At 27.6% G+C, this 27015-nt stretch overlaps 1 protein-coding gene across 3 annotated transcripts in view; it reads right to left on the bottom strand.

Annotated features, from left to right (window-relative positions):
- Positions 1-470: 470 nt before the first annotated feature.
- Positions 471-27015, bottom strand: part of LOC111028716 (proteoglycan 4-like) — a 35130-nt gene continuing 8585 nt past the window's right edge. For 2 of the 3 annotated variants that reach the window (XM_022307449.1, XM_022307450.1), the window contains exons 2-8: positions 13534-13882; positions 10557-10850; positions 1521-1649; positions 1307-1453; positions 1099-1242; positions 922-1014; positions 471-675 (exon numbers count right to left, since the gene is read on the bottom strand). In XM_022307449.1, coding sequence (XP_022163141.1) covers positions 598-675; positions 922-1014; positions 1099-1242; positions 1307-1453; positions 1521-1649; positions 10557-10850; positions 13534-13731 — 1083 coding nt within the window. In that variant the 5' untranslated portion in view covers positions 13732-13882 and the 3' untranslated portion in view covers positions 471-597. The remainder of the gene's footprint in view (positions 676-921; positions 1015-1098; positions 1243-1306; positions 1454-1520; positions 1650-10556; positions 10851-13533; positions 13883-27015) is intronic. The other variant, XM_022307451.1, reaches the window with a different exon arrangement.

Here is a 27015-nt window from a genome sequence, read left to right as displayed (position 1 = left end):
GTATATATTTATATTATATATTATATAAATATATACAGGCATATAAAATAGTAAAAAAAATAACTATTTAAAAATTAAGTTTGGTCCGGGAATGTATTTTGGTTGTAAAAAATTTGAGCGTAACGTTTCATTATCAAAAGAGCAAATATATGTAAAAAAAAAAGATATTGTAATCAAATCATATTATAATGACTTAACTTTAAATTTCAATCTAATGTTATTATATTTAGTTATTTTTTAAGTATAAAATCTAATATAATAATAAATAATAATAAAAAAAATAATTATATTTATAAACAGCCGATTAAAAAAAATTGTACAAAAAAGTATTATGTCGCAGAAATTTGTTTTGTTTTAATTTACAAAAATCATGTATAAAAATAATTTGAAAAGAACAATACATAAATTTATTTATGATCATCAAAATGGGAGTGTTTTTTAGTTAGGATTTAAAAAAAAATAAAGAGGAATTATGAAATAAAACATTTTTTTTTCACATAAAATAGTAGGTAATAACATTAGTGTAGTTTTCGATAACTGACGTCAACGATACATTTAGTGAATAATAATAATAAAAAATAAACTGTAGAGCATATTTTAATTGCCTTCTTCATGACCAGCATCACCATTTGTAACTGCTATTGCATCACATACTCCATTAATTTCATGCAAATCCTGTAAAATAATGAATAATAAATCAAATATCAATTTTTCTTAATTTCTAATATTTTTGACCGACATTGGATGATGTACAAAATAAAATGAACTGTTACGATCAAGTCTGACAGGTTTAAACAATGTTTGCAGAATACGCTAAATTTATTTAATGAAGTCAAGCGCAATTTATTTTTAGTAAGTATAAACCCAAGGGAAATACCTTGAAAAATGTATTATGGAGAAAATTTAATACAAAAAACTTACATTTGAAATTTCATTGGTCACCTCATTAATATCATTAATATCAACTGCGTTGGATAGCTTGATTGCTTCAATTTTTTCAGATAAAGAATTCACCTAAAAACATTAAAATATATTTGAATAAGTACCCTATGTGTATGAGTATAATACTAAGTTATAAATTATATATAGTTCAATTACATCAGGCGAGGAAGGCTCGGACTTTTCACCTTCAATGTGGTTGCCGTTAACTAAAGGTACCTCGGCCACTTCTTTTTCAATATCAGACGTATTTAAACCTTCAGGAGGTTCGGCCAAACCTTCTCCACCACCAACTGTTTCATCCTAAAATAGTCATTTATTTAGAATAAAATGCATTAATGTTAAATAAAATAAATATTTTTCTTACTTCAGGTTCAGCTTGCACAACCTCTGGTTCCACTGGTTGGACTGGAGCAGGAGTTTCAACAATAGTTGGTGTTGGTGCAACAGGAGTTGGTTCTACTGGGGGAGGGCTACTGGGTAATGGAGGCGGAATTTCAGCCACATTAGTTATCTGAAATAAAATAATAAATTATTTGATTAATACTTGGATTAAGATAATGTAACTATTTGGTATTTACATTTAATTCAGAAGCTTCAGGTTCTTTCTCTTCAACAACAGTAGGAGGTTCTTCGGTGACTTTTGAAACTTCAACAGCAGATTCAGGTTCTAGTTTGGCTACTTCTTTTACTGTTTCTTCTTCGGCCACCTGGAATTATTATTAATTAATTTTTATTTCACAATTGACTATGCCGGATTTATATTACTAATGTGGGCAAGGTCAAAAACAGTTAACAATCAAAAACGATTCACGGGAGTCACGGGTAATGTGTTGACGTTTTTTTGTGTATACAATGATCGAATTATGTTCAATTAACAGCGACAATAAATAAGTAAGTCTTGTACTACTGAGAGGTCAACAACTAAGGAGATTCTCCCATTAATCAATTCGCCCCTACGGGAAACCAACCAATAAATTAGACCACTATAAATAATAAAGATATTTTTCATTCTCTCATTTAGCCATCTATTCTATACTCGTTAAGGGCTGTATAGTATGATTTATATTATAATATACATGTTTAAAATGAATAACAAATAAAGTAACCGAGTAACATTTAAACGTAGACAGTTAAAAGAAAAGATTCAAAACCACTTAAAATAAATCGATATTAAATCTTTTATTTGAAAAAAATATACTGTTTAAGAAATATACAGGTATATATATCAAATGCTCGACGATAAAATATACTTATCACATTTAAATGCTAACATGTATTTTTTTTTTAAATCATGTAAGTATATAAAAAAAAAACAATAATTAAAAAAACTCCTAGATTCATATTATGGAACACACTTGTTAACACGTATTTGTTAAGTGTATTGAAAAGACAAAAATCGTAGAAACTATAATTTTTTTAAAAATATTTTCAATCACTATACCTATTTTAAATTAAGAATAAATAAATCATGAAGATGTTTCAAATATAAAGTGCAACTTGCAAGTCCTGTTTTTTTATTATACCTTTGGTAACAAAGCAGAATCCCTAGACGACATTATAACGGAGACGAAGTAGATCGTAAATTTCACATAAATTGCTTAAAAGTGAGATAACGCTCGACAAACTCAACCGAACTAGACACTGTTGCTTAGCGTTGGTGGACATTATATTTATAGCACCATAGCCCATAAGGCAACGGGTATTATGGAGGGACGATATGATGATGAAACATATTGTTTACAATTAGTTTTTTTTATTGATTTGTTATTCTGATTTGATATCATTTCCCGCCACGCTTACTCGATTTTCAGATACGCAATACATGAGTAGTTGCATAAATTGTAACTAGGACGATACGTGAAAAGGATCCTTGAACAAAGATGATCAACCGTGATGAACATTGACAGAAAAAAAAATGTAGAAAATCGCATTATTTAAACTATAAGTGCGTAGAAGAATAAAACTTGAACATTTTAAACATTAATGATGTAATTTTTTTTTATCTTAAGGAATAAGGAGTAAGGAATTCTATAGTTTACATAATAATATATTTAGTTAAAAATATACATTGTACAACAATACCAATAATAATAATAAGTAATAAGTATACTTATATACCAATAATGTATTAGTAACAAATAACACACAAATGCTAAGTCATCCTTAGTAGTAGAAAAGGTAAATTAAAGGCACCAATGAATCTTAAAAAAATCCAATACAAACCATTCAAAGAATATCTAGTGACGACTAAATTCGTAAAATGTAGTTTAAAATCAAATTAAAATCAATACAATGTCTTATTTAAAAATTAAACCATTGCCCGTTACAAAATAAATAATAAATGGTAACTGATTTTTTTTATTAAATGGCTATTAGGTACGAAATGGATTTTGAGTGTCAATTTTTACAAGTTTTCATAACTCATTATTTCTTTAGTTCGGAAATCACGAACCTACAATAATATAAGGAGACTTCAATAATGAATTGAAACATTAATAAGCACAATTCCTTATACTTAAAAAACTACCGATCCAACTACTTTTATTACTAAATACATTTTTTAAAAATAATTTTAAGTTATTCTGAAAAATGTTTGTAGGAGCGTTTAAAAAAGAAATTATACCTAAGCTTAAATAAATAAATTGTGCAATGTTTAAGTTTTATTTTGTATTAAATCTTTTAAAATGCTAGTTTTGGATCTACAATTTATGAAATTCCCACCATATCGTCAAGCAATTTCTAATTAAATAGGTTCAAGCTTTTAAACTGTCACAGTCTGTACTTGTGTACTTACAATATGCAATTTATTGATACAACGATTTTAAATATATGTTTATGAGAAAGCACATTTTTGAAATTATAATGTTGATATATAAAATACGATCGTAAATAATTAACGATATACGATTACATTTCATAAAGAACAATATCAAATGATTTGATTCAGCTTAGACCTATCGTGTATCTAATGCCCTAGTTCGATCATATGACAAACGCATTGTAAACACGTTGATTTCTCTACTTTAAAAGAAGATAAAAAATTAGAGTAGATAAATTGAGCTATTATATTATCATTCAAGTATGAAAAGTTAAATAATTATAACAATAAACCTACGATTAAGCCGACGAGTTTCTGAATTATAATCTATATTATTATTACATAGGTATGTAGTTGAGATTTTTATAATTTAACATAATATAATTAAATAAACACAAAAAACACAAAAAACACAATAGGATAATCTAATTTAAAGTAACTAACTAATATCTAATACCTAACAGTATTTATAAAATGGTATTCAAATTAAAATATTTTATATTATAAAATAAGTAATTTTTAACTTTATTTCATTTAATTGCACAAACTCCAATAACAACTATACAAATATATAATTTATGCGTGAATACTAAGTAGTACTGGTGATGAGCCATACTTTGACAACGGATTCGTTTTGATCTGTTTTGAGATTTAATGAAAGTGAGCTCCGCGGGTAAAGATATGACACGAATTCAGGAAATATGAATCATGTTTGGATAAACAATAAAAAATATATATTTTTAAATAATATAACATGTATTAATATTTATTTAGGTTCTGAAAATATATTATGTTATACAATTATCTATCAAAAGTACTAATCAAGAAGTATGAATACGTTAGCGCAGATTCTGATTATTTGAAATAATTTGGGAATTGTAAAGAAGTAAACATGAGTAGCTTACCTACAATTGTATGACAGAAAACATTTATTTTTTTAAGTATTTAAATAGCACGGGTTTAAAGTTCATATTTCACAAATATTTACAACGCTGAAACCAAACAAATAATGGATAGGTATTTAATAAGATATTGGGTATTTAAAATTATCAAAAAATAACCTTATCCTAACCTTCAAAACACATATTTTTAATCATCACAATATATTACATGGTCTTTAAAATACCTGTAGGTTTTATCAATTTGTTACTAAGTCGCATTTTATTAAAAACATAAATATATTAAATGTGCTTACTGTTTAGAAATATATCTTTGTAAAATTAAAATGCTATTAAATAAACTGCGATGAAAGAGTTCAATATAGTATAAGTTATTTGAACGATTCTTAATTGTTCTATAGAAAACTTTTAAAAATAATAATTAAATCGAATAGTTTGCATTTTTTTAAACAGATTATTAAGGTTATGCATAACTTCGATAGTCACGAATAAAAAGATAACATCGATTATATCTACTGAAATACTGCAGTATATTATTGTGAATATGTACCCAATAAAATGTTAATTTTGGTTTTTGATGTATAAACGATTATTTGGTTGATACAAAAATTGCGTACTTGACTTCCGGAGCAAAAGCTAGTTATGAATAGGTATAGCACACAATGTATTCATATTTCATAATGTTATACTATCCGGGGGGGAGGGGGGGCAGAGATGACTATCGTGTGGCAGCATCAACTTATCAACGGAGTATCCCCATCATGTTTTATTAACCACATTTTATATTGTTAAAAAAGTTTCGAGTACACAACATGACTGTTTGTTTTTATTTTTTTTCCGCGGGACAAAACTACTCTTTTCATGACGTAAGAAATACATCCTCACATATGTATACCACCCAACTTCCTATTGTTTTTTTCTTGAAATATATTTTGAACAAGCATTCCATTCCATAATATATTTATTATTTAGTACACTTAATAACATTTCAAAAAACGCGTTTATGACGTATCTCGTAGAATTTGACAATTTATTATTATTATAATGACTATATAGATATATACGTATACAAGTAGAGTAAAAAACCTAGCTGATGGTGGGCAGTAGCAGCGTATCCCCCTCGTTCCGCAGTTACGCGCCATTTGAACATCAGTAGCAGTATCTAACAGCCAGTGTATGGGTATAAATATAGTACACTGCTACAGAACACCACGCCACAACTGTTGGTAGGTTGGGTCTTTGTCGAAAAACAGAAGAAAAAGAAAAAACCAACATGGTTCAATGTACCCCGGCGGCACATAAACCGGTTGAAGACACGACAAAGCTATTATACAATGCCACAATATTGTGTGTATCGGGAACTATCGGTTAAGGGGAAAAACGAATAACGCGCCTTCCGCTTTTGTTCGTCTTCAATGTCTCCGAAGGACGCGATCTTTTGATTTCACCGTTACCTTCATTGTTCCTACAAACCCTGAAGGTTTTCCCCGCTACTGTATTATGCACTTATCTTATGAGCACCTATATTTATGCGGTGTTCCCATTTTATATATCTGCTAATTTTCGGAATCCATGAAGATAGTACTCACACAACGGTGATTAAAGAACTACACAATTAATTTTATTTTCAGCAATGACCTACATATACAACTTTGGGTTTAAAACTAGTTCACTGGCTCTTATAACTATATAATATTCCAATGGGTAACAATAGTTATAACTGATAATAATTAATGTTTAAGTAGTATTGCTTTAATTGTTAGTTATTAACTATTACTATTGAACATCAACTATTAAACCAAAAAACAAATGATAAAATAGACAAATACTTTTTTTTTTAAATAAAATATTTTTACAATAAATACCTACTTGTTTTGATTACAAAATATTGTAACAATTTATATTTTGTTTTAATCAATTATTGAACACTGGAATATTAAAAAGTAAGTGCATTTAATTTTGTATTTTTGTTCATTTTAGTATGTATTTAAAAATTAAAATGCGAATACCTACCAAATTATAAGTAGGTATAGGTAGGTGGTATTTACAATTTCTTAGTTATAATCGATAAATTAATTATAAAAATGTATTGGATTGGTTTAAATAACACATTTATTATAACGCAAGTTTTAATTACTTTATATTTATAAAATATCATCTTATGAGAGGCATTGTCCTTAATATTGTTTAAGAAAAATGAACTTCAAGTTGAACTGTCACATGTCATTATTGTTATGCAATTCAAAGTTCTAATAAAATAACAACAAATGTATGATAACTACTATTGCTGGGTATTTTATTATTCACACTTCAAAAGTTTAAAATTATCATATCAGCAATATATTTCAGAATTCTAGATACAGAAATACAGTTCGTTCAATGAACACATCATAGAATCAATTACCAAAGCAGAGAACACACGATTAACGATAAATGATAATAATAACGCTCAAATAATGCAAGTAATGAACACGGCAATAACAAATTATAGTTGATTTTGCAAGACAAGTATTACAAACAATTCATAGGTACTCAATAGCTAATGATATTTTTAATAATTTATAATTTAGCTAAACATAACAAACTTGACTACATTAGCAGGACGCCAAACTGCAAAATTCTGTTATTCTAGTTAGATTCAGTAATCGAAACACCTTCACAAAGATTTGTAATAAATGAATGCAAAAATATTCAAAGTTTAATGTTACCGAAAACAAATATATTTAAACATTCTACAATTTACACAAAATTAATAAAGGTAGGTACAATAACATACGGAATTAAGGCCACATGGTCTCGAAAATATTTTTTCTTACATTTTATAATAATGTTATTACTTATTACTATGACATCACTTTCCAATTATTTGTAAAATACGTTTGTGAACTTATTTTCCCACGTGTGGCATACACATTGGCGTGACATCATCTTTTATTTATACGACCGTTATTTAAATTAAATACATACTCATTATTTTATTGTTTTTAATTAATTAAAATTTCAAGCCCTTATATCTGTATCCATAAATTTTTTAGGTAAATATACACACACACTTATAAGTATAAATGTATTTGAAATAAGATATAGGCAAATTCCTAAAATTATTATATGTTATTGAACGATAAGAATAATGGTTCCGACGGACATAATATGCCAACGCAAATATGATAAATCACTACAAAATATTAACTTGAGCCATAATTTAAATAATGATAAATCATAATAAAGGAAAACTTATTTAACTGTTTCATTGAAGTTTATAAGTATATAAAAAAATAGTAATAAAGCGGAATTAAAAAAAGTAATTATTAATTTAAAAAAAATTTTATCAAAAATAACAAGCAATGAAGTCCTCATGTTTAACATTAAATTATTTGAATATATTTGTACTTCATGCTGAGTTATATATCGCCTTAATATTAGAACGAAATATCGTTAATCGACCAAACGGAAAATACGACTGAGCTGCGTAATTATCATTTACCGGTGTTTGAAGGTAAGTCATATTATATAGCTGCATTTATGGGGTCTTCCTTCCTAATTCACTTTTTACTGATTTGAATACACACGACGTGGTTGTAATTTTAAAATATCGTGTTTATGCCTTATATACTACCAATTGCCAATTAATTTGTATCATGCGGATTTAGTTGAGTAAATACTGCCAATCGAGGAGTGGGTAGAATAAAGCATAACACATATCAGACCGGACAAATCGTGATGGTAACCGACGTGGGCGGCGGATATATTCAATTTTGGGACAGTCGGTAACCGGCCGGTTTGATATTATAATACGGTACGTAAACGCTACAGAAAGACCACTATACAACGTGTTGCTATGGATACTGGGGCGTCGCGACGGGTCTGTAGCGATCGATTGTGAGCGTCTCGCGTTCTAGACCCTCCCAGACCAGATATATTTTTTTTTTCTGTAGGACAGTTTTTTGTGTTTTTTTTTGGCTTCATGCCCTTGTACAATACATTTTTTTTGTGGACAACCACCGTTTCGGTAATTTTTCACTCAGTTTGTTTTTTGCTAAAAATCTTATATTAATTGTTTTAAAACAAAAACCTATTTATTGATAAAAAGGATTACGATTTACTATCATTTCACATTAGGCACCGCTGGGAGTATATTGGAAGTTAGGGCATTACACGGAATGCCTTTTGATGGAAAGCTAGCCGTTCTTAAATTAAAGCGCAAGTTTAATAACAGCGGAAGAACGCAGCTACGTTTTATATATTTTAACCATGACCTATGGTCATAAAAACGACTCTGAACGTCTGAAATGAGAATATTAAAATATTAAACAATAGATGAATAAGCTATTGATTTTATTTTTTAAATTTATTTATCTCGGCAAGTAAAATGGGAGAAGTTTCAGTAAAAATTAGAAATAAGTGCTTGATACACTATATTTAATAGTATTTTATTAGTACAATATATTATATTCAAAAATATTCAATAACAGGCCTTTGGAAATTAATAATATTATATTTAAATAAAATTCATTCAATTTTAATCAATTTAAGATATCATATCTTTTACATTCTGTTCAGAAAAAATATTAATTTCAAAGTCGATACACATTTATTTTGTTATTATTTACGAGGCAGATTCTTTAAGCGTCTAAATTTCCCGCAAATATAACATCCAAACTCATTATAAAAACACTCAACGGACATATTTTTATGTCAAGAGTTCATTTTATGAGTCTAGTTCTAGTACGCAAAGTACCTCTTAGAAAAACTGCTATTGGAGTTAAGTAAGAGGAAGTCATTATTCTTAACACCCACTTTAGGAATATCCCTTAAACCTTTTCATTAAAATTTAGCAGCAGAGAGGGTTACATTATTTATTATTCATAAAAAACTTGTTTAAACAAATACTATAACAGAACACATTTTCAGAAGTTTTCAGGAACGACCAAGTATATTATAAATTGTTTGAATACTTATCAAGGTGTGGTTTATGGTTGAAAAATATTTCAGAATTAATAGACATGACATTATAATAACTTCATAATTCCTTGATCACAGTTTCCTGTAAACAAAAGTCGTGTAGCGCAGATTGTATTGGAAGAAAACCCTCAAACTACATCCACGTACGCCTGAACATAATAAGCTATATACTATAATCAAAGAGGTGCGTTTGTATGTTTATTGTTTACGCTAACAATTTTCGAGCGGCTATTGTTGTCCATTTTTAAGAAACCAAAATGTTATTAATCCTCATTGCACGTGGCACATATAATATACCAATACTGCAACAGTGTAACCCTTTCCACATCTTGTAGGCCTCTCCGTTAGTAACAATCAAAAAATTAAAGCACAGTAAAATTCGTGACTATCAACATGTGCGCGATCTAGTACATTATATATATATATATATATATACATATGTACACCATTAGAGGCACCGATAATAGGGCTATCACACATCGGGTGTTCAAACAAGTCAACGTCCTCCATCGTTCTAGGTTCAAGGTTTCACGATTGCTTTTGTGACTACACTGCTGCCAAGAATAATAAAAAAAAATAAAACAAAACCGACAAAACTAGGCCGGAAAAAATAAGAGGATTTTATCTTATCGCCCATCAAACACACGAACATTTAAATAAAGATTAGTATTATTTAAGCTTCGCAAAAAAAAAAATTAATAATATTAAAACAAGTTAGGAAAGCTAATTCTGCGAGTCCTAAATTCCAGGTTTCTAATCATATTTTAATACACAACGCAATAAACTACAGTTCCGTACACAATTTAACAACCTTTTTATTTGTGTATCTACACCAAAAATAATAATATACTAACTCAAATATGAATGAAATTACTTGATATCGTTTAACTATAAATACATTTGATTTTAACATTTTTTATTTGATTGTATCTTACCTCTTCAACTGTTTCGGTCTTCACGTCAACAGCGGCTTGTTCCTTAACTGCTGGTTTGGATTTATCTTTTTTAGAGAAACTGATGCTTCTGAACGACCAGGATTTCTTCTTCTTGCGCTTCTTTTCTGCAGATGCTTGAACCTCTTCGGTAGCCGTTTCGTCAGTCGCAGTTTTAGACGATTCATCGACAATAGTTTCCACATCGCCATTAGCTTCAGAAATCAGTGTTGAAACTTCGGTTATTTCTACTTCAGTTTTAACTGGTTCCTTGACATCTTCAGTTTCAGCAGTTTCCTAGAAAAATAATTATTATAATTTCACAATAATTTTATCAAGTTCTACAAACTTTGCATATATTTATACTCAATACAATTAAGCTGTAGTAAGGAGACGTTTTTTATTGATGATAATTTCAACATAACAAAAAAATTGCAAAATCTATATCTATTACTATTTTAGCACGTTTTAAAGTATACACTATGAAAACTTAACTTAATTTTAACTATCACAAGACAATAGATCAATTTTTTGTTAATAGTTTGTTTTGGTAGGTATCTAGTGATGATATCGATTTTGTTAGTATGGAGACATTGGGATGAAACCCATATTACTACCTCGTATGGTTGCTTCATTTCAAATTAGCAATCCCCTCTTCTCGAGGGAAATTTTATCAATTTATAATCTATTAACAGCAGATCTAGTGATAGAAAAAGGGTGGGGCTAGACACAAAATAGGAGGAGGCATATAGGCTTCATGACACACAGGAACCTGAACCATTACAAAAGAATTGCTAAATTTTTTTAACACATTTTATTTAGATAATAAAATTAAATTTAAAAGTAAAACTTAATATTATGTTTTAAATTAATTATTAAAACCTGACCATCTAGGACTTTCAATAAAATTCAATATATACAAGTTATTTGAGCAACTATTAATGTAAACAAAAGCTTACAATTATAGTTGATGCAAATAATTAACCAATGAAATTAACTTGGATGCTCGAGACGTTCTAATTTTTGTTGGATTCAAAATTACTAAGCTGTTGTCAACCGATAATCGAGTACATCGCATTAGGAAAAACAATAATTTTCGATTTATTTTGAAGGAAACTCCTTATATTTTTTAAGCAAATTATTTCAACGATTAGGGAGAAAACTAAATTACCTCTTTAATGCTCAGAAACTTTAAATAATCTCTAGCATATTATTTGACATATTATGACTTATGGTTACCATTTGTTTATATTTTATAATCAGATGTATACCTATGTATACATTTACAACGAATTCATACTGTTCGTATTAGTTATTGAAGACATTATTTTGGAAAAAATGTACTATAATATTGTGTAGTATTTAAATATTTGTATATATTACAATAATATTAATAGGTTTAATAGTGATAACCGCGAGTTATAACGTAACCAATATTAAAACGCATTAAATTATTAACAGACATAGGTAGGTAGTATAGATGAATTCAATTAAGTTTAAAGTACAGATTTGAGTGACAAATAATAGATACCGATTGTGTGTTTACGTACAAATATCACAAAAGGATGTTAGCCAAGACGATATCATACATTATTTAAACAACAGTATTTAAACCATATTATTTTGGGGGATTTTGCTCTGTCAACTTTAAATAATAATTCGAAATTTAAATAATTAACACATTAATGAATTAGGTATATTTTTTTTTCATAACGTTCGTCTGTTTATTGCAAACCCTCACTCATTTAAAAATATTTTTGATGTCGTTAAAATGATTAAGCTTTTTACTCATTAGAATATTATGACAATACATGCCTAACTTTTATTTTCATACCCACTCGAAAATAGAATATTTTTCAGAAGAAATCGATTTATAAAAACCGAATTTCAATGTAAAAAATTGTATAGTTTGTGCAATCAATAATATATTAAAAAAGTAATTAGGATTTTACATTCCAAGTTATATTATGCATATAGTCACTATATTTCAATAATCCACACTATGACACAAAAAAAAACTATTTGAGATGATCAATTAATGTTATCAAGTTATTTCATTGAGAAATTTTAATATTATTTCATAAAATACAATTTAACACAATTACTTAATAATTAATACAATATTTATAGAATGAAGTGTTTAAGTTATTGTTATTTTAAAGTCCAAGTTCGTCACCGTTGATTTAATGAGAATTTAACAAAATATAGAAAATACAAGTTTTATTTTAACGAGTGATCCATTTTTTTTTTTTGTATGAATCAATTTATTCCTAAATAAATATGATAAATTATTATCAAACCAAATATTAGATAATGGGATTTATACTGAGAATATTTCACTACTCGCATACCTACCATAGAGCATAACAACTAACAAGATAAAACAACTACAAATCAAAGGTCTAGGTCAGATTACAAACCAAAGAAAACCATGACGCTAAAATTAACATAGGTTAAAAACAAAAATGCTTCAATGCAACTGAATATTTAAAATAAAATAATTACGAAAATTATACAATTATTAGGTATAGTGTTTTAACTAAACTATTGGACCTCTTAAAATATATTTTACTTTTAAATAATTTATCCACATCAAAGTATTTGTTAAAAATAGTAAAAATATTTTATTTATAATATCTTAATAAAAAGAGTTATTATAACTCATATGATTAAGATGTTTGCACCTATATCGCTATAACATTGTTATCAAATAAAATATAAAATATAATAAGTAATAATAGATCCAATTAAAATCGATTTTTTGTATTAACAGTAAAATATTTTCAACGTGCAATGCTGGAACAATAAATTAATAGCTATTACTTCAATCAAATTATTAAACTATACATGCTAAGTTGCACACAAATGTTACACAAAATAAAGTAAAATATGAAAATGGAAATTGATAAGTATGGAATAGTACCTATATATAATTTGTTTTTATACAAATTGGTAAATGATAATACAATACAAAATCTACCTTTTCATCTATGTGGGGCGTTGATCCATTCTGTTTGGTCGTTTCTTCAACTCCACCATTCGCCTCAACCACTTGTTTTTCGTCAGCTGAAGCAGTTGTAATTGTTCCATTTTCCAAAGGTTCTCCAGCTGCAACTTTTTCTGCTTTAGTAGCTCCGGCAGATATATCAACAGATCTTTTGCTTTGTCTGGCTCCCATTTTGTGTAATTTATTCAATTAGTCACCGAAATTAAGAAAAACTGTTTTCTGAGTGTATAAAACTTAACAATTATAAAGTAATCCACTAAACAATATTTTTCTTCAGATTAACAGTGTTCGATTTGTGGCACAGCTTCTTTGTCAAGCTATTCTGAAACAATAATAACGAAAAAATCAAATATTAGTAATCGTTTCCCCACCACTAATCTAAATGTCACACCGATTCATTCTTATCTATGAAAACACAAGTCTAAATTGTCGGCGGGGAATTTGTTTATTGAAAGTAAAGAATTAAAATTTATATTATTTTATCATCTGTATTTAACGATTCAATATTTAACATTATTTTCTGAGTGATTCAATAACATAAAAAGTTGGTAGTTAAAATAAAAAGTCGAACTATTAGTTACAACACGTTTTAAATTAATAAAATAAGCGACATTAACAATCAATATTTTGCTAAAACATTTTGGGAATCCGTCAATAGTGATGAAATTCCGGTAATACACAGTGTTCAAAAGAAAATCTCGTAGTATCACTAAAAAAAATATAGTGGAACGAGAATGCATAATGTACCTCCGAGATTTAAAATTAACGTCCATCTATACGTGCGTTGTATACAAGCGTGTTGCACTGATAATAATAAAAATTAAATAGATAGACTAGTGGATAAGCGATTGACTTGGCAGACATAATTCAATTTGAACGGGAATGTCTTGCATACATCCTGTGATCATTACCTTTGTCCTTGAACCGAGTTGTATTATGTTAGTTATGACTTATGATGTATGTTCAAGTTATACTAGGCTACTGAGACTTTTGCTATGCTATGCACACGGCACACCCAATGCAAAATGTATAGTATCAAGCAGAGATTGTGATAGTTTTGAAAGAGAAATGTTATATATATAATTCAATTTATTCAAACTAAACAAGTATAATTAATACTAACAATTAGTTTAATATGCAATCGCAGGTTTTTAATTTTAACGAATTAATGGTATACCTATTATATTTAAATATTTTCAGACATTAAAATAAGTACTTATAAATGAATAAATATGATATTTTTGTAATTTTATTATGTTAGACAAGTTAATAATCATTACACCAACAACATTAAAAATCAAGAAGCAAAACAATATTCGTTGTATATCTTATTTTTTCTGCAGAACTATAATATTATGATCTATGCGCAATATACATTTTATGAGTTGTACCTTTGCAATTACAGATAAACAATTTTGAAAATAAAATATAACCATACGGTTGTATACGATCGTAATGGTGATATAATATTTGATAAATTAATTCCGATTGTTATTGATAAAATAAGTGAACATGATCTCTCAACATTAAGAGGGTATAGATTAAAATGTATTTGTAAATTTTCATACATTTTTAAAATTAATTATTCGACCATTAGTTATTAAAATGTTTACATTGAGTATAAGTATTGATATAATAAAAGGAACAACTACTCAACATTTGACATTTACAATAACATAATATTTAGTAACTATTTTTATTTTCCTAATTTGTATTTATTCCTATAATTTAATATAAAAATATAAAACATAAACTTATGTAATAAAAATCTACTCTAAATGATTTTATAAAATAGTGACGAATATTAATGATCTTTTTTATTTTAAGCCGATAAATAATCGATTGTATTCTGCCATCAAACGTATCGAATTCTTAAAACGTTAATTCCATTCAGGCCACACCTTCAACTTCAAGCAATCAAATTAATAAATAGTTTTTTTTTTTTTTTAACAAAATTTTATATTACGCTATCTGTTACAATTAATGAACAATAAGCTTAAGTGATAAAAATATAATAAAATAGACAGAAGAGACTGAGGGAAGAGACCACCCCCATCGGAGGTACTTCAGCATGAATATAAATTTAAGGTTTTAATCCTAAAACAAAAACAATAATAATAATAATAATAAGGATAATAATAACGATACTGCAATGAGTACGTAATAGTTATAACTTATAAGATCATAGTATTAGTGATACATTTTTTTTTTTTAAATTAATAAATAGTAAATAATTATGTTTGTAAGAAAAAAGTCATCATAAGACAAGACAATGTAAAACATGAATACATTTTTATTTCAGAGAATGATATAGGAACATTAAACAAGTGGGTATAACGGTAAATAAATAAATCAATACTATAAATAGTTTTATGGAAAATTTATAGATAATAATATTTACTAGGTAAAAACCTATATTATGAAAAAGTGCAAAATTATTTATTAACTAATTCAATTAAGTAGTGAAATATAAACATTACATTAGCTCTAAATATAAAATAATCGGACCTGCCTGTCAACCAGAAGACGTCACGTCATTCCTCAGGAGCATCGAAATGGAGAAACAAATTTAAGAAAAACATGAACAATTAATAGTCCTAAATCCCCCTTCTCTATATTATTGTAATCGAATTGTTACCATAAGTAAATCAAATATAATGTACAAAGTAAATGGCCCTTGTCTCCGAAGCTAAAGTTAAATTTAAAAAAAAATAGTATTACTAGGAACTAATAATGAATAAATAGGTAAATTGTATAATATAACAATATTTATTCGTAATAGCATTACAACGCAAATTTAGCAGGTATGAGTATTTTAACTAAAAAAAGTACGAGATTATTTTATAACATTTTTAATAGTTTAAAAACCTTAAATATAAAAGTTCAACCAACTTAATTGTCATATGACAAATTATTATGCATACTTTTTCATAAAACTGAAGCTATTTTAAAATTAAAACATCGTGTTGGTTATTACTCCGGTAAAATAAAAGTTAATATACTAATTGTTATCCTATTATGTATAAGGTATTTTATATTTTGAAGTATATGTATAAGTTAATAAATAATTAATAAACTCTGAATATTAATTTTAAGAATAACTTTTTATACTAAATAGAAGAACTGAGGTTTGGCTCAAAAGAATTAAAAGAGGAGGATTATAATTAAAATTAAAGTAATATTATACAGGCAATATTAGTTAGTCAAATTACATCATACAATTGCAAAAGTTTTGTACAAGAGCTTTTTTTAATCAAACTGAATTACTTTATATAGTAGTCTTTAAAAAGACCGTCTTATGTGTCTACAAATAAAAAGAATATAATTATTAATTTGATTTGTATGAGTAAATGAAATGGATGTATAATATAGCATGTGGACGTTTGAGTAAATCGATAAATAAGACAACTATTCGTCATCCATTTTAATGGACAACTTATAACGGTAGATATACACGTTAAAAATAAGACGACACACTTTCTCCCCTTTCGTCCACCCTACCGACTAGGAACTAGTGACTCATCGTCGACGCCAGTGGTTTTCAACAGTTCCACTGTTTATACTGGACAGAGGGTGGTCGAATGAGTCATTTATCGTTATATTGATTATTTTATAAAACTCCGCATTAAAGTAAGGCTAAGTGCGATATATTTGCATATTTTTAAAACTATTTAACATATTTACTTGGACATATTCGTAATACTGATTGTACAGAACAAAAATGTAATATAATTTAATAAGTTACCGAGATATCAATAATAATATTGTTAAAAGTATGAAATAAATAGTCATTAATTTTTCCAGTTTAAAAACACGCAGAATTTTATGTTATTCAAATTAATTCATTATTACAAAATAAGTTAAGTGTATTCAATAGGTAACATAATATAATCAACTAGTGAAATTAATTGTAATAAAATAGAAAATGTGATTGAAAAAAAAATATAAGTTAAGACTACTTCTGAAATGCAAAACAATGTTAGAGCTGGCAATTGTCTGAATCGAATATTATACTATGCTTAAGACAATATTTTTATAGGGGACGTATAATAGAGAAGCTAGCAAGCAATAATTGCTGTTATATTAATTAGACTACTTTCGTTGAGTAGGACATTTTGGCCCTGATAGTTTTTTTTTCATGGGGAAATTTTAAGTGATGGTTCCAATAATAAATTAATAATAAATGTAAAATATTTGGCTATTAGTTGAAGCAATTCAGATATCAAATACATTAGCTATAATATGCACCTAATTAAATTTTTAAATATGGTTGATTCTAATGGAAAAAAATATAAGAAAAGACTTCAAACTTTGTAGGTACTTAGGGATAACAAAAGAATCAGAAATGTAGAATTTTTAAGGAACAGTATTTAGTCTTTTTTAAATATCTTAATCTTTAAAGTTACTGAATTAAAAAAAATATATGATATTATTATTTCATCTATTTTAAGTATGTATTATAATACAACTTTTTATTATATTAAATAAGATGACAATTAATCAACAAATAAAAAATACATATTTATCAACATTTTAAAGTAACATCAAGACATCAACTTTAAAAAAAGCACCTACATTCCTAACCAGGAAAATTGCATAATCAATAAAAAATAGATGTAGGGGGGATAGTCCCAGATTCATTTGTCGTTATCCAATATTGTAATCGTTATTCGTTGCAATAACTTTTTTCTTTTTTTGTATTACATACAACTTTGTTTGTAAATTAAACAAGAGCATATAATAAGTAAATTGGATAACATTCAAATTTAAAGATAAAATACAACATGAATTGTAAGTAGCTAATTAAAATTCGTATACACTGCAATAGAAGTCTACAATAATCATTTGCACAGTATTAACTAAAAATACTTTAACAACAATATTCGAAAGAAATTATTGTAATAATAATCAACATGATAAACTATGAAACAGTTATAGGAAAAATTATTATAATCTTGATAATAAAGATTATACGGTATGCGATTATAAAGAATTAAAAAAATGTATACATAACATTATTAGGTACCTATATGTATAATAAATAAAAACGATGACCTTGCTCGAAATTCAATGTCGACATGGCCAACACTGACCCGTGTCGCGAATTGTGATAATGATGCGTAATAACAATTTGAATGACTCACTGAGGTATTGATCGATTTACTGAAAATTTGTCAGTTTCTCCAACGATGTGATCGGGTGATGAGTAACAAGAAAACCACTGTTCAATAAAATAAGGTACCTACGATGCTTACATTTTAGTTTAATTTATAGTATTATTTTATAGGCACCTATACTACAACTATAATAATACTTATAACTTATAATACCAAATAAAAGAAATGATCTATCAGTAAAATAATGTATAAGTTATTGAAACGTTAAATGATACCATATTAACATAAATACAACTGAGATATAAATGTAGTCATCTCGTTGGCTGTTGATCTAGGTCGGGCATTTATATACATAAATATAATGAGTAGGTAATAATATTTCTTAGCCAATGTGATGGATATATTATTAATAGTAAGCCGTAAGGTGTAACATAAAAACACTTCATTAGGAGACTGTTAATTTCGAAGATTGTACACTAAGAAAATACACACTTAGAGTATTATTATTTATTAAACGTATCCATACATACCAAATATTATAATTGTAATGACTAATTAACTTTGATATTATTTATTAATAATCGTCTTGCAGACATAAACACTGAGGACGTGAAAATTTTAAAACTTTCAAATTTATACAGGTAGCACCTAAGGATGATATTTGTGTGCAGTTGTTATTGAAGTTCAGTATATTGTAGGCATAGAGTTATCGAAGCATAAATAATTCAATGAAAGTTTAACCAATGATTCATAAGAAATTGTATTTTTCTGGTTATTCAAACAATTTTATATAACGAACATTAATATATTGGTATTTAATTTTCTTCATGAATACTAAGTAAAAATATTCAGTCTACATTTTACGATCACGTTGTATATGTGATAAACTGTTGAAATAAAATTACAGAATAGCAATCTATAAATATATCATATTACACAAATCGATTAAAAGATCGTTGACACCATTTCATAACTGTTTATAGCTTTAAACTCATAACAATTTTCACATAATCCAATATTGATAGTAGCATGATATATAGCTGAATGCTGATAGAATAAAATAAGAATATACATGAACATCGTCGACATCAGCTGTTCTACTGTACTGAATCTCATATAAATGAACAATGAATAAAAAAAATTGTGAAAAAAATTAAGAATTTTACTTTAAGTATTCTTCTTTTTTTTTTTACTATTTCCCCAGCAAACATAACATTAATTATACATGTCAAAAAGTTCTACCAAGCACCAAATGGTGTTTAAATCTAAAAGTATGACTAACACTTCATTCAAATTCTAACACTTAAAAATATAGATTTTCAATAAAAAAAGAAAACGTAAGATACGTTTACATGGTAAAAATTGTTTTTAACACGATATTATTATTACTTATTGTTATTCGTAATGCATTTCTCGATAAAATTATACTAGGTATAATAGGCATCAAAGAAACAACGTGTGAGTATTCTACAGGTGATCATACGTTTTTTTGATTTGGACACGAGAGCAATATTTTAAAGACGACTAAACACTAAGAAAAATATTATGTTAAGAAAAGGACACTATGAACTAACTAATTTAATCGCACTTAATCATATTACATTAATTGTCTTCACTAGTACTTTATTATTTACATACAAATCAATACCACTAGTGTCGATAACAAGAGCTCAACAAAATAAACTATAATTGTTCCTAATTTTGTTAGGTGTGCCTAATACATTTATGCCAGGTTGCATGAAAAATCATTTACATTTAACGAATCAATAGTGAGCTAATGGTCATTAGATTAATACATTTTGCATGCATCCTGACATTAGTGTGTTAGTCACACCGTTTAATAAACACACATATTTAATACAAAATAGCTATTCGATTTTCAATAAAACAATAATACGTTAGGCATCGTTCAAATTGATGTTGGTTAAAAATTTTTTCTTAAAATTATGTGCAAAAATAACATTTTCTATACCAACAATAATATACGATGTTAACATTTTTTGTTACACACACATTAATACTTGGATTTTTGTTATTACAGTTTTATAAAGTCTAAAAAAAAATTAAATTAACACGACATTAAATACTGGATCACACAAACACGCATAGTTTAGCTATGATTACATTTATTTATGACGTTTAAATATTTGAACCATTTTAATGACGGAGTTATAATATAATCAAATATATTATCATAACTGCTCAAATAACTTCACATTATGTAATATTTATAAAATGAGCCTCTTTGTCTTTGTTTGCATACTCCAGAATTCAGATAAGACTGTATAAAAATCGAATTAATTTAATTTTATCAACATAATATTAATAACAATTTTATCAAAAAGTTATTTCAACCAGTGAAATATTATACATTATACACGTGGCTTAATATGTATTATTTATGTCAAATTGATTGAAACAAAAAAAATATAATTTTTACTATCAAAATATAATATAAATGTTATCAATACATAGGAGGTAAATCTAATTCACTTGACAAAAATAAAAATCGTTGTATGCATATCAGGAAAAAAATGTAACCCAAATGACTACCTAATTAGAATACAAAAATATCAAGTTTCCTGTGGTCACGGTTTCGGTTTTCATTAATATAGTCATGTCGAATTACATTACTCGAGACTCGAGAGATACGCATTACACAAGTCGATTAAACATGTAAGGAAGTTCACAATAGAAAACATGTACTGTTGCAAATAATTACCATCAATGGAATGTACCTTCAGTTTTAATTCGGAACTTTTGCAATTATGCGGATTACTTAACCATCCTCGGGTATACGGGAATTAAGTAAACTATATATAATATAGGTAGTAGCGGGTAGTAGGTACTTAGAGTAACACAGTTTTTCCTTTATCATAAATTGACGAATTATATATTATACATCTTTTAAACTTATCCAATAATTAAATAATTGTATAAAAAAGCTAAAGAATATAAAAATAGTTTAAGTTTTCACAAAATATTAGTTGTTTAAGCGCAAAATTAGTAATATAAAATATATGAGCGAAAATCTTTTCATTATAAAAAAAATGTCTTATCTAACCTAACTTATACAACATATGTAGTTCTTTACGATGAACGACATCTGGCTAACATTGCACATATAAGTATATTAGTTAATTTTTCTTTTTTAGAAGATAGTATCAAATATAATTGAAATGCATTGTGTTTTGCTCTCATTTTAAGAATACGCCGTACTCGCATGCGTTGTTGCATGTCTCAGAATTACCAACACATTTTTAAGTTCGGAAGAATCTAATTTACTCAGTTATTTCTAATACTACAGTGAATCAACTTATTATCAAAGTTAAAGGCATGAATCTAAAGGTAAGGTATATTTTTATGATATTTTAATTTTGAAATAGAATTTTAAAACGTACAATTAATTTGCTGTTATGCGTTAGTAAGACGAAGATAATACAACGATCCCTATTAAAAGAAAAAAAAAGGTGATTTTAATATCATTACCTATTACCGTATTATTTTTGAAATTGTTATAAAAATGTATGCACATATATCTCTAATTTTGGACTATCCATATAACACACGGTTAAATAATAAGGTACTCGACAGGTCAAACAGCAAGACTATTTACTTCGACTAAAATACCATGTGTTGATTGGTTCTACAACATAGGTACTATATCTTCGGCACTACGTAGGGTAAACCTACATCTAAAATTATAAATTAAAAAGTTGGTTTTTTAAAAATTATTCAGTGATAAACAAATGTATGTAAAAACACTACAACATTTAAGAATATAAGTTGGGTTCAAAAATTATGTTGGATCTAAGTATTGTTTAACATGTAAAATAATTTATCATTATCATATATAAAGAATATAGAACACAGATAATAAAAACAGAATATTCTTTTTATACAAATTGAACTAGAATCCAAGAAAAACTGTTCCTCATGCTGCATTATGTGCGCACCGAATAAAAACGCCATGAAAATATTTTGGACTTTTCACTTTTCATAGTTTGAGGGGGAGCACGAGCTACGGAGTAGTTGCTTTCGATTTATTACGTGTTCGTAATTTCACTATTATTTATTCCAATCGCGACGGCAATGTGAATCCGGTGTATGAATGCACGATGTGCATTAAATACTGACGACTCGCCGCCAACAGTTCTTATTGTGAAGTTGACGAAAACTACCGACTCCTCTCTTTATCATTCCGTCCACGCGCGACGAAGACGCTCTCAACTTTTCAACAACAAAATATGAATAGTACCGTATTTTTACTAACAGTCTACAGGAAATTGTCAGCACGGACCAAACGAAATGTTGGTTTGAGTTTAACCGTTAATAGACTAATAAAAAACCGCAATCGAAGTATTTCTAGCAAGTAGCATTCAAAGGTATGAATATTACACGCACTTGTAAAAATATAATTAGAACATTTTCAAAAAATCTAGACATATTATTTTGTTTGTAAAATCAATGGTATATGTAGCAAAACTAAGTAGAATATTTATTTATATATTATATAGCAATCAGCATATTCAAACAACGAATAACTAAGAGGCTTACAAATAATATACAAGCATTTAAATATAATCATAAGACATACACAATGCATAAACACAGACTGAGGAAATCTATTTCCGTGATAAAACATCCGGCGGATTCATGTTTACTCGAAGTATTCAAGCATCCGAAAATAGGATCAAAAACAAACAAGAGCCATCCTCGTTTAAAATCTGGGTATGGTCAACCCGACCATACCCGGAGGCTGAGCGAACCGGTTTCTAAACGCCGTTTCATGCTTACAAAATGTAATCTTAAATACTCATACGGAGGCTACTTATTACTGGATAATTTTTCACGGTTCAAGGTCACGGGTCTTATGTACCGGGGATTGCGTCGGATTACAAAAATAAATAAAAATAATTTACAGGACTTAAACAACGCTGCTAACGTTGTTCCTTCACAGCTATCGGGAAAAGAACGAGTTTTTATTAACCTGTATGACACACAAGGTGATGGAATTAATCTATATCAGCCAATGACAAACTTGGTGCCCCTCTCTATTGCCAAGTTGGAATCCGCTGTAATCGATCAACAATGGAATCGTGTGTATCTATATCTTTATTATTTTTTCTGTTTTACAAAATATGACCTTCCCAAGGGAATGGGGAACGAATTGAAGATTTTCTTACGTAGGGCTCTTTCTCTAACGTCTACTAGTTGTTAACGGCGGGCGAAAGTAAGATAAAAAACCATCTGAATATATTAATAGGTAACTAATATTGTACTTTTCATAAAATCGGTGTAATTATGGGCATTATATAAATATTCTATATCTATGAGAGCGTATCAACAGTATCGTGGACATTTTTGTGTACCGCCCAATAACAAATAGTACAAAATACATAAAAACACATCAGGCGAATCATAAAAAAATCACCATCGAATGTAGTGTTCAGACCTTTTGTACTATAGGAACAAGTACTAGATATTAATGGCACATTTAAATATCTATCTATGGTAAGCCACTACACCTACCAATAAGATAAATAAAATGGCAAGTATATACCATATTATAGGTAATATATAAATATTAATAGTCACTTAAGATGGTTTTGTTTTGTTTTTATTGTTAAGTTATAGGGTTGAAGTGGTATTTTGTAAATATTTGTATTATAAAAATACATGTTTCACTAAAGAGGAAGCCAGACATGAATTTCATTAATAAAAAGAGCGTTTTAAACAATATAACTTGATTAGATATTATACAGAATTACAGTATACCAAATTTCGTAACAATATAATATCACCAATATAAACTATATAGAATTAGGTATAGTTATGTATTTAAATACAATTTCCAGTCAAGAAAGCCCCAAGCATTTATTCGTCTTATCTTTGTTCCTCTTGTCTTACGGAATAAAATATTGTGCAACAAAGGTCAAATCACAACATAATTTACGGTTTGGAGTCAAGCTTTTCAGATGATCAAGCTTAATAAATCATTTGAAAGGGGGATAATGCTTGTGGAATAAATTCTTCATAACAAAAAAGTAAAATCAAGCTATTTTTTATTTATTTATTACTAAACGGTATACTGCAGGGTATACTGGGACTAAGTGAAGATAAAACTGTAATTGGTGGTAATGATAAAATAATGTTAAATAATGTTAACTACACCTAAGTTATTTATTCCAATATCAAGTTTTCACGTCAAGGCAGTTGTTAATTAACAATTATCTAAGATGTAAAAATTGTGTGTTCGAACCATCGATTAAGTGGATAGAAAATATTTAATTATTCATAATTGTTACTATTGTTATTTAATTCGCCAATTTAAACTAATTTTAGGTCGTTGAGAGTTCTTATAGGCTAATTTTTACTATAGTTCCAACGTTTAAATTAGGATTAGAAGTTCAGTTTTCAGCACACATACTAAAAATAATTTACAGCATAAACACACCACACAGGCTTATAGCTTTAATATTTACTTTCACTTCTGCTCACTAGTACATATCCAACGACACTTTCAATAACGATTTAAAAATCGAAACCATACAATAACTACCCAACAAACACTACTCCAGATTCTCCTCAAAATTATTATCACATTCGAACCCTTCAATTTCCTCACTCTCGTGCCAATATCTCTCTGGGAATTCAGCAGCGTTTGAAACGTCAATAGTGCAGTGAATTACTCAAATTAGTACACAATTAAACAAACTCATGTTTGGTTCTATCGCTGCTGGATGGCTTCCCCCTTCATATTTCTCATGTAAATAAAAATTCTGTATATCTGTAATACAATTTTCCTATTTTGCATGTGGTATAGATTGTTAATTTTCTAATAATAATAAAAAAAACTTAATACAAACAAGGAGATAGAGGCTATCGTTTAGATTCTGTTGCACAATAGGTACATTTTAATACAATTGCAAAACGTGAACTCTTCAAACAAAATATTATATACCACGTTACCTTTGATAACGATACTGCAATAGATAAATCGTGAGTAGAATATATCTACTGTAAACATTAACATTAACTCGGTTATTATTGTGTAACCGGATTCCAACGAAAATTGCGAAATATTTTCTTTGCGACGTAGGTTCAAATTTATATTAGGTGTTATTAATTTATATCATAGCTAAGATAGTGTGAAATTAGCCCTCCACCGTATCAAAATATTCTGAACAAATTGCAGGTTAATAATTTAACTGTAAGTTCAATCCCAGAATTTGTAATATTTAATTTACAATTTGTTCGTTATTAGATGGTGGATGCTAAACCAAAATATAATTCCTACGATAACTTTAGAATGGTCAACATTTTCCTAAAGGTATAAAGGTATTTACAATTTGTTCGGAAAGTCTTTTAATGGCAGGGTGCCAAACACATGACTAAAACGGTTAACGGAAATTATTATGATATAGGGACAGTATTAAATTAAAAACAAATTTACAAACAGAATAAGTAAAATAAGTATGCATTGAAATGAACGATGACTATATTATAATCATACATTTATCTGTACCTAATTTGCAGAAGTTATTTTAGAGAAAGACAATTAAATACATCCCGGTTAGTTTTCTTATAGGTATTTACTTACTTCTTCTAATTTTGTTCAAGGCCAAATGTATGTTGACACAATACGTTATTGCTGTTTAAAATAGTTTAATAAAAAGTGTTCACCCGCACCCAATGATTTTAGTCACTTTTAGGTAGGTCCGGATATTTTACTTATTTGATTCTAGACTACACCTTAAACAAATCTACTCGGAAATGGAAAAAGAAGCAAAATGCTAAAATAATTGAAATGCGACACAACCGAATTCAATACTATCAAAAATTAAAGGGAACGCCTGGCGCCATAACGCAAAGTATATCCTACATAATTTTAATGTCTTGTAAATATAACAGAAACATTAAAGGTATATATGTGTGTGATTTACCATTGCATTTACTATGAGTCATATGCTTTTAAAAATATTTTAATTATTACATTCGAATATTTTATCAGATTGTCAATACTGAATAAGAACTGGATATAGGGATGAAAATATTTGTAGGTATAACATTAATTGCCACACACTTCAACAGTAATAAATAATAATGATATTTTATCAATTTTAGTATTTTTATAAATCTAATAATTATGTTTTATTTTTATAAGATATTTGTCAATTCAATAAGTAATACAAATTAACATTATAATATATAGGTACGATGAGTCTTAATTTTGTTTTTATGGAGGTATTTTTTAAAACTTCGAAAAACTTGTATTTATATTTATCTACTGTTAATCATGTTAATCTGTTATCCAAAATCCAAAACTATTGTTAAT

This window comes from Myzus persicae, unplaced genomic scaffold (genome assembly GCF_001856785.1).
Source record: "Myzus persicae strain clone G006 unplaced genomic scaffold, MPER_G0061.0, whole genome shotgun sequence".
In the NCBI taxonomy this organism is placed as follows: Eukaryota; Metazoa; Arthropoda; class Insecta; order Hemiptera; family Aphididae; genus Myzus; species Myzus persicae.
Note: the sequence above shows the minus strand (reverse complement) of the source record. Positions and strands in the feature narration are given on the sequence as shown.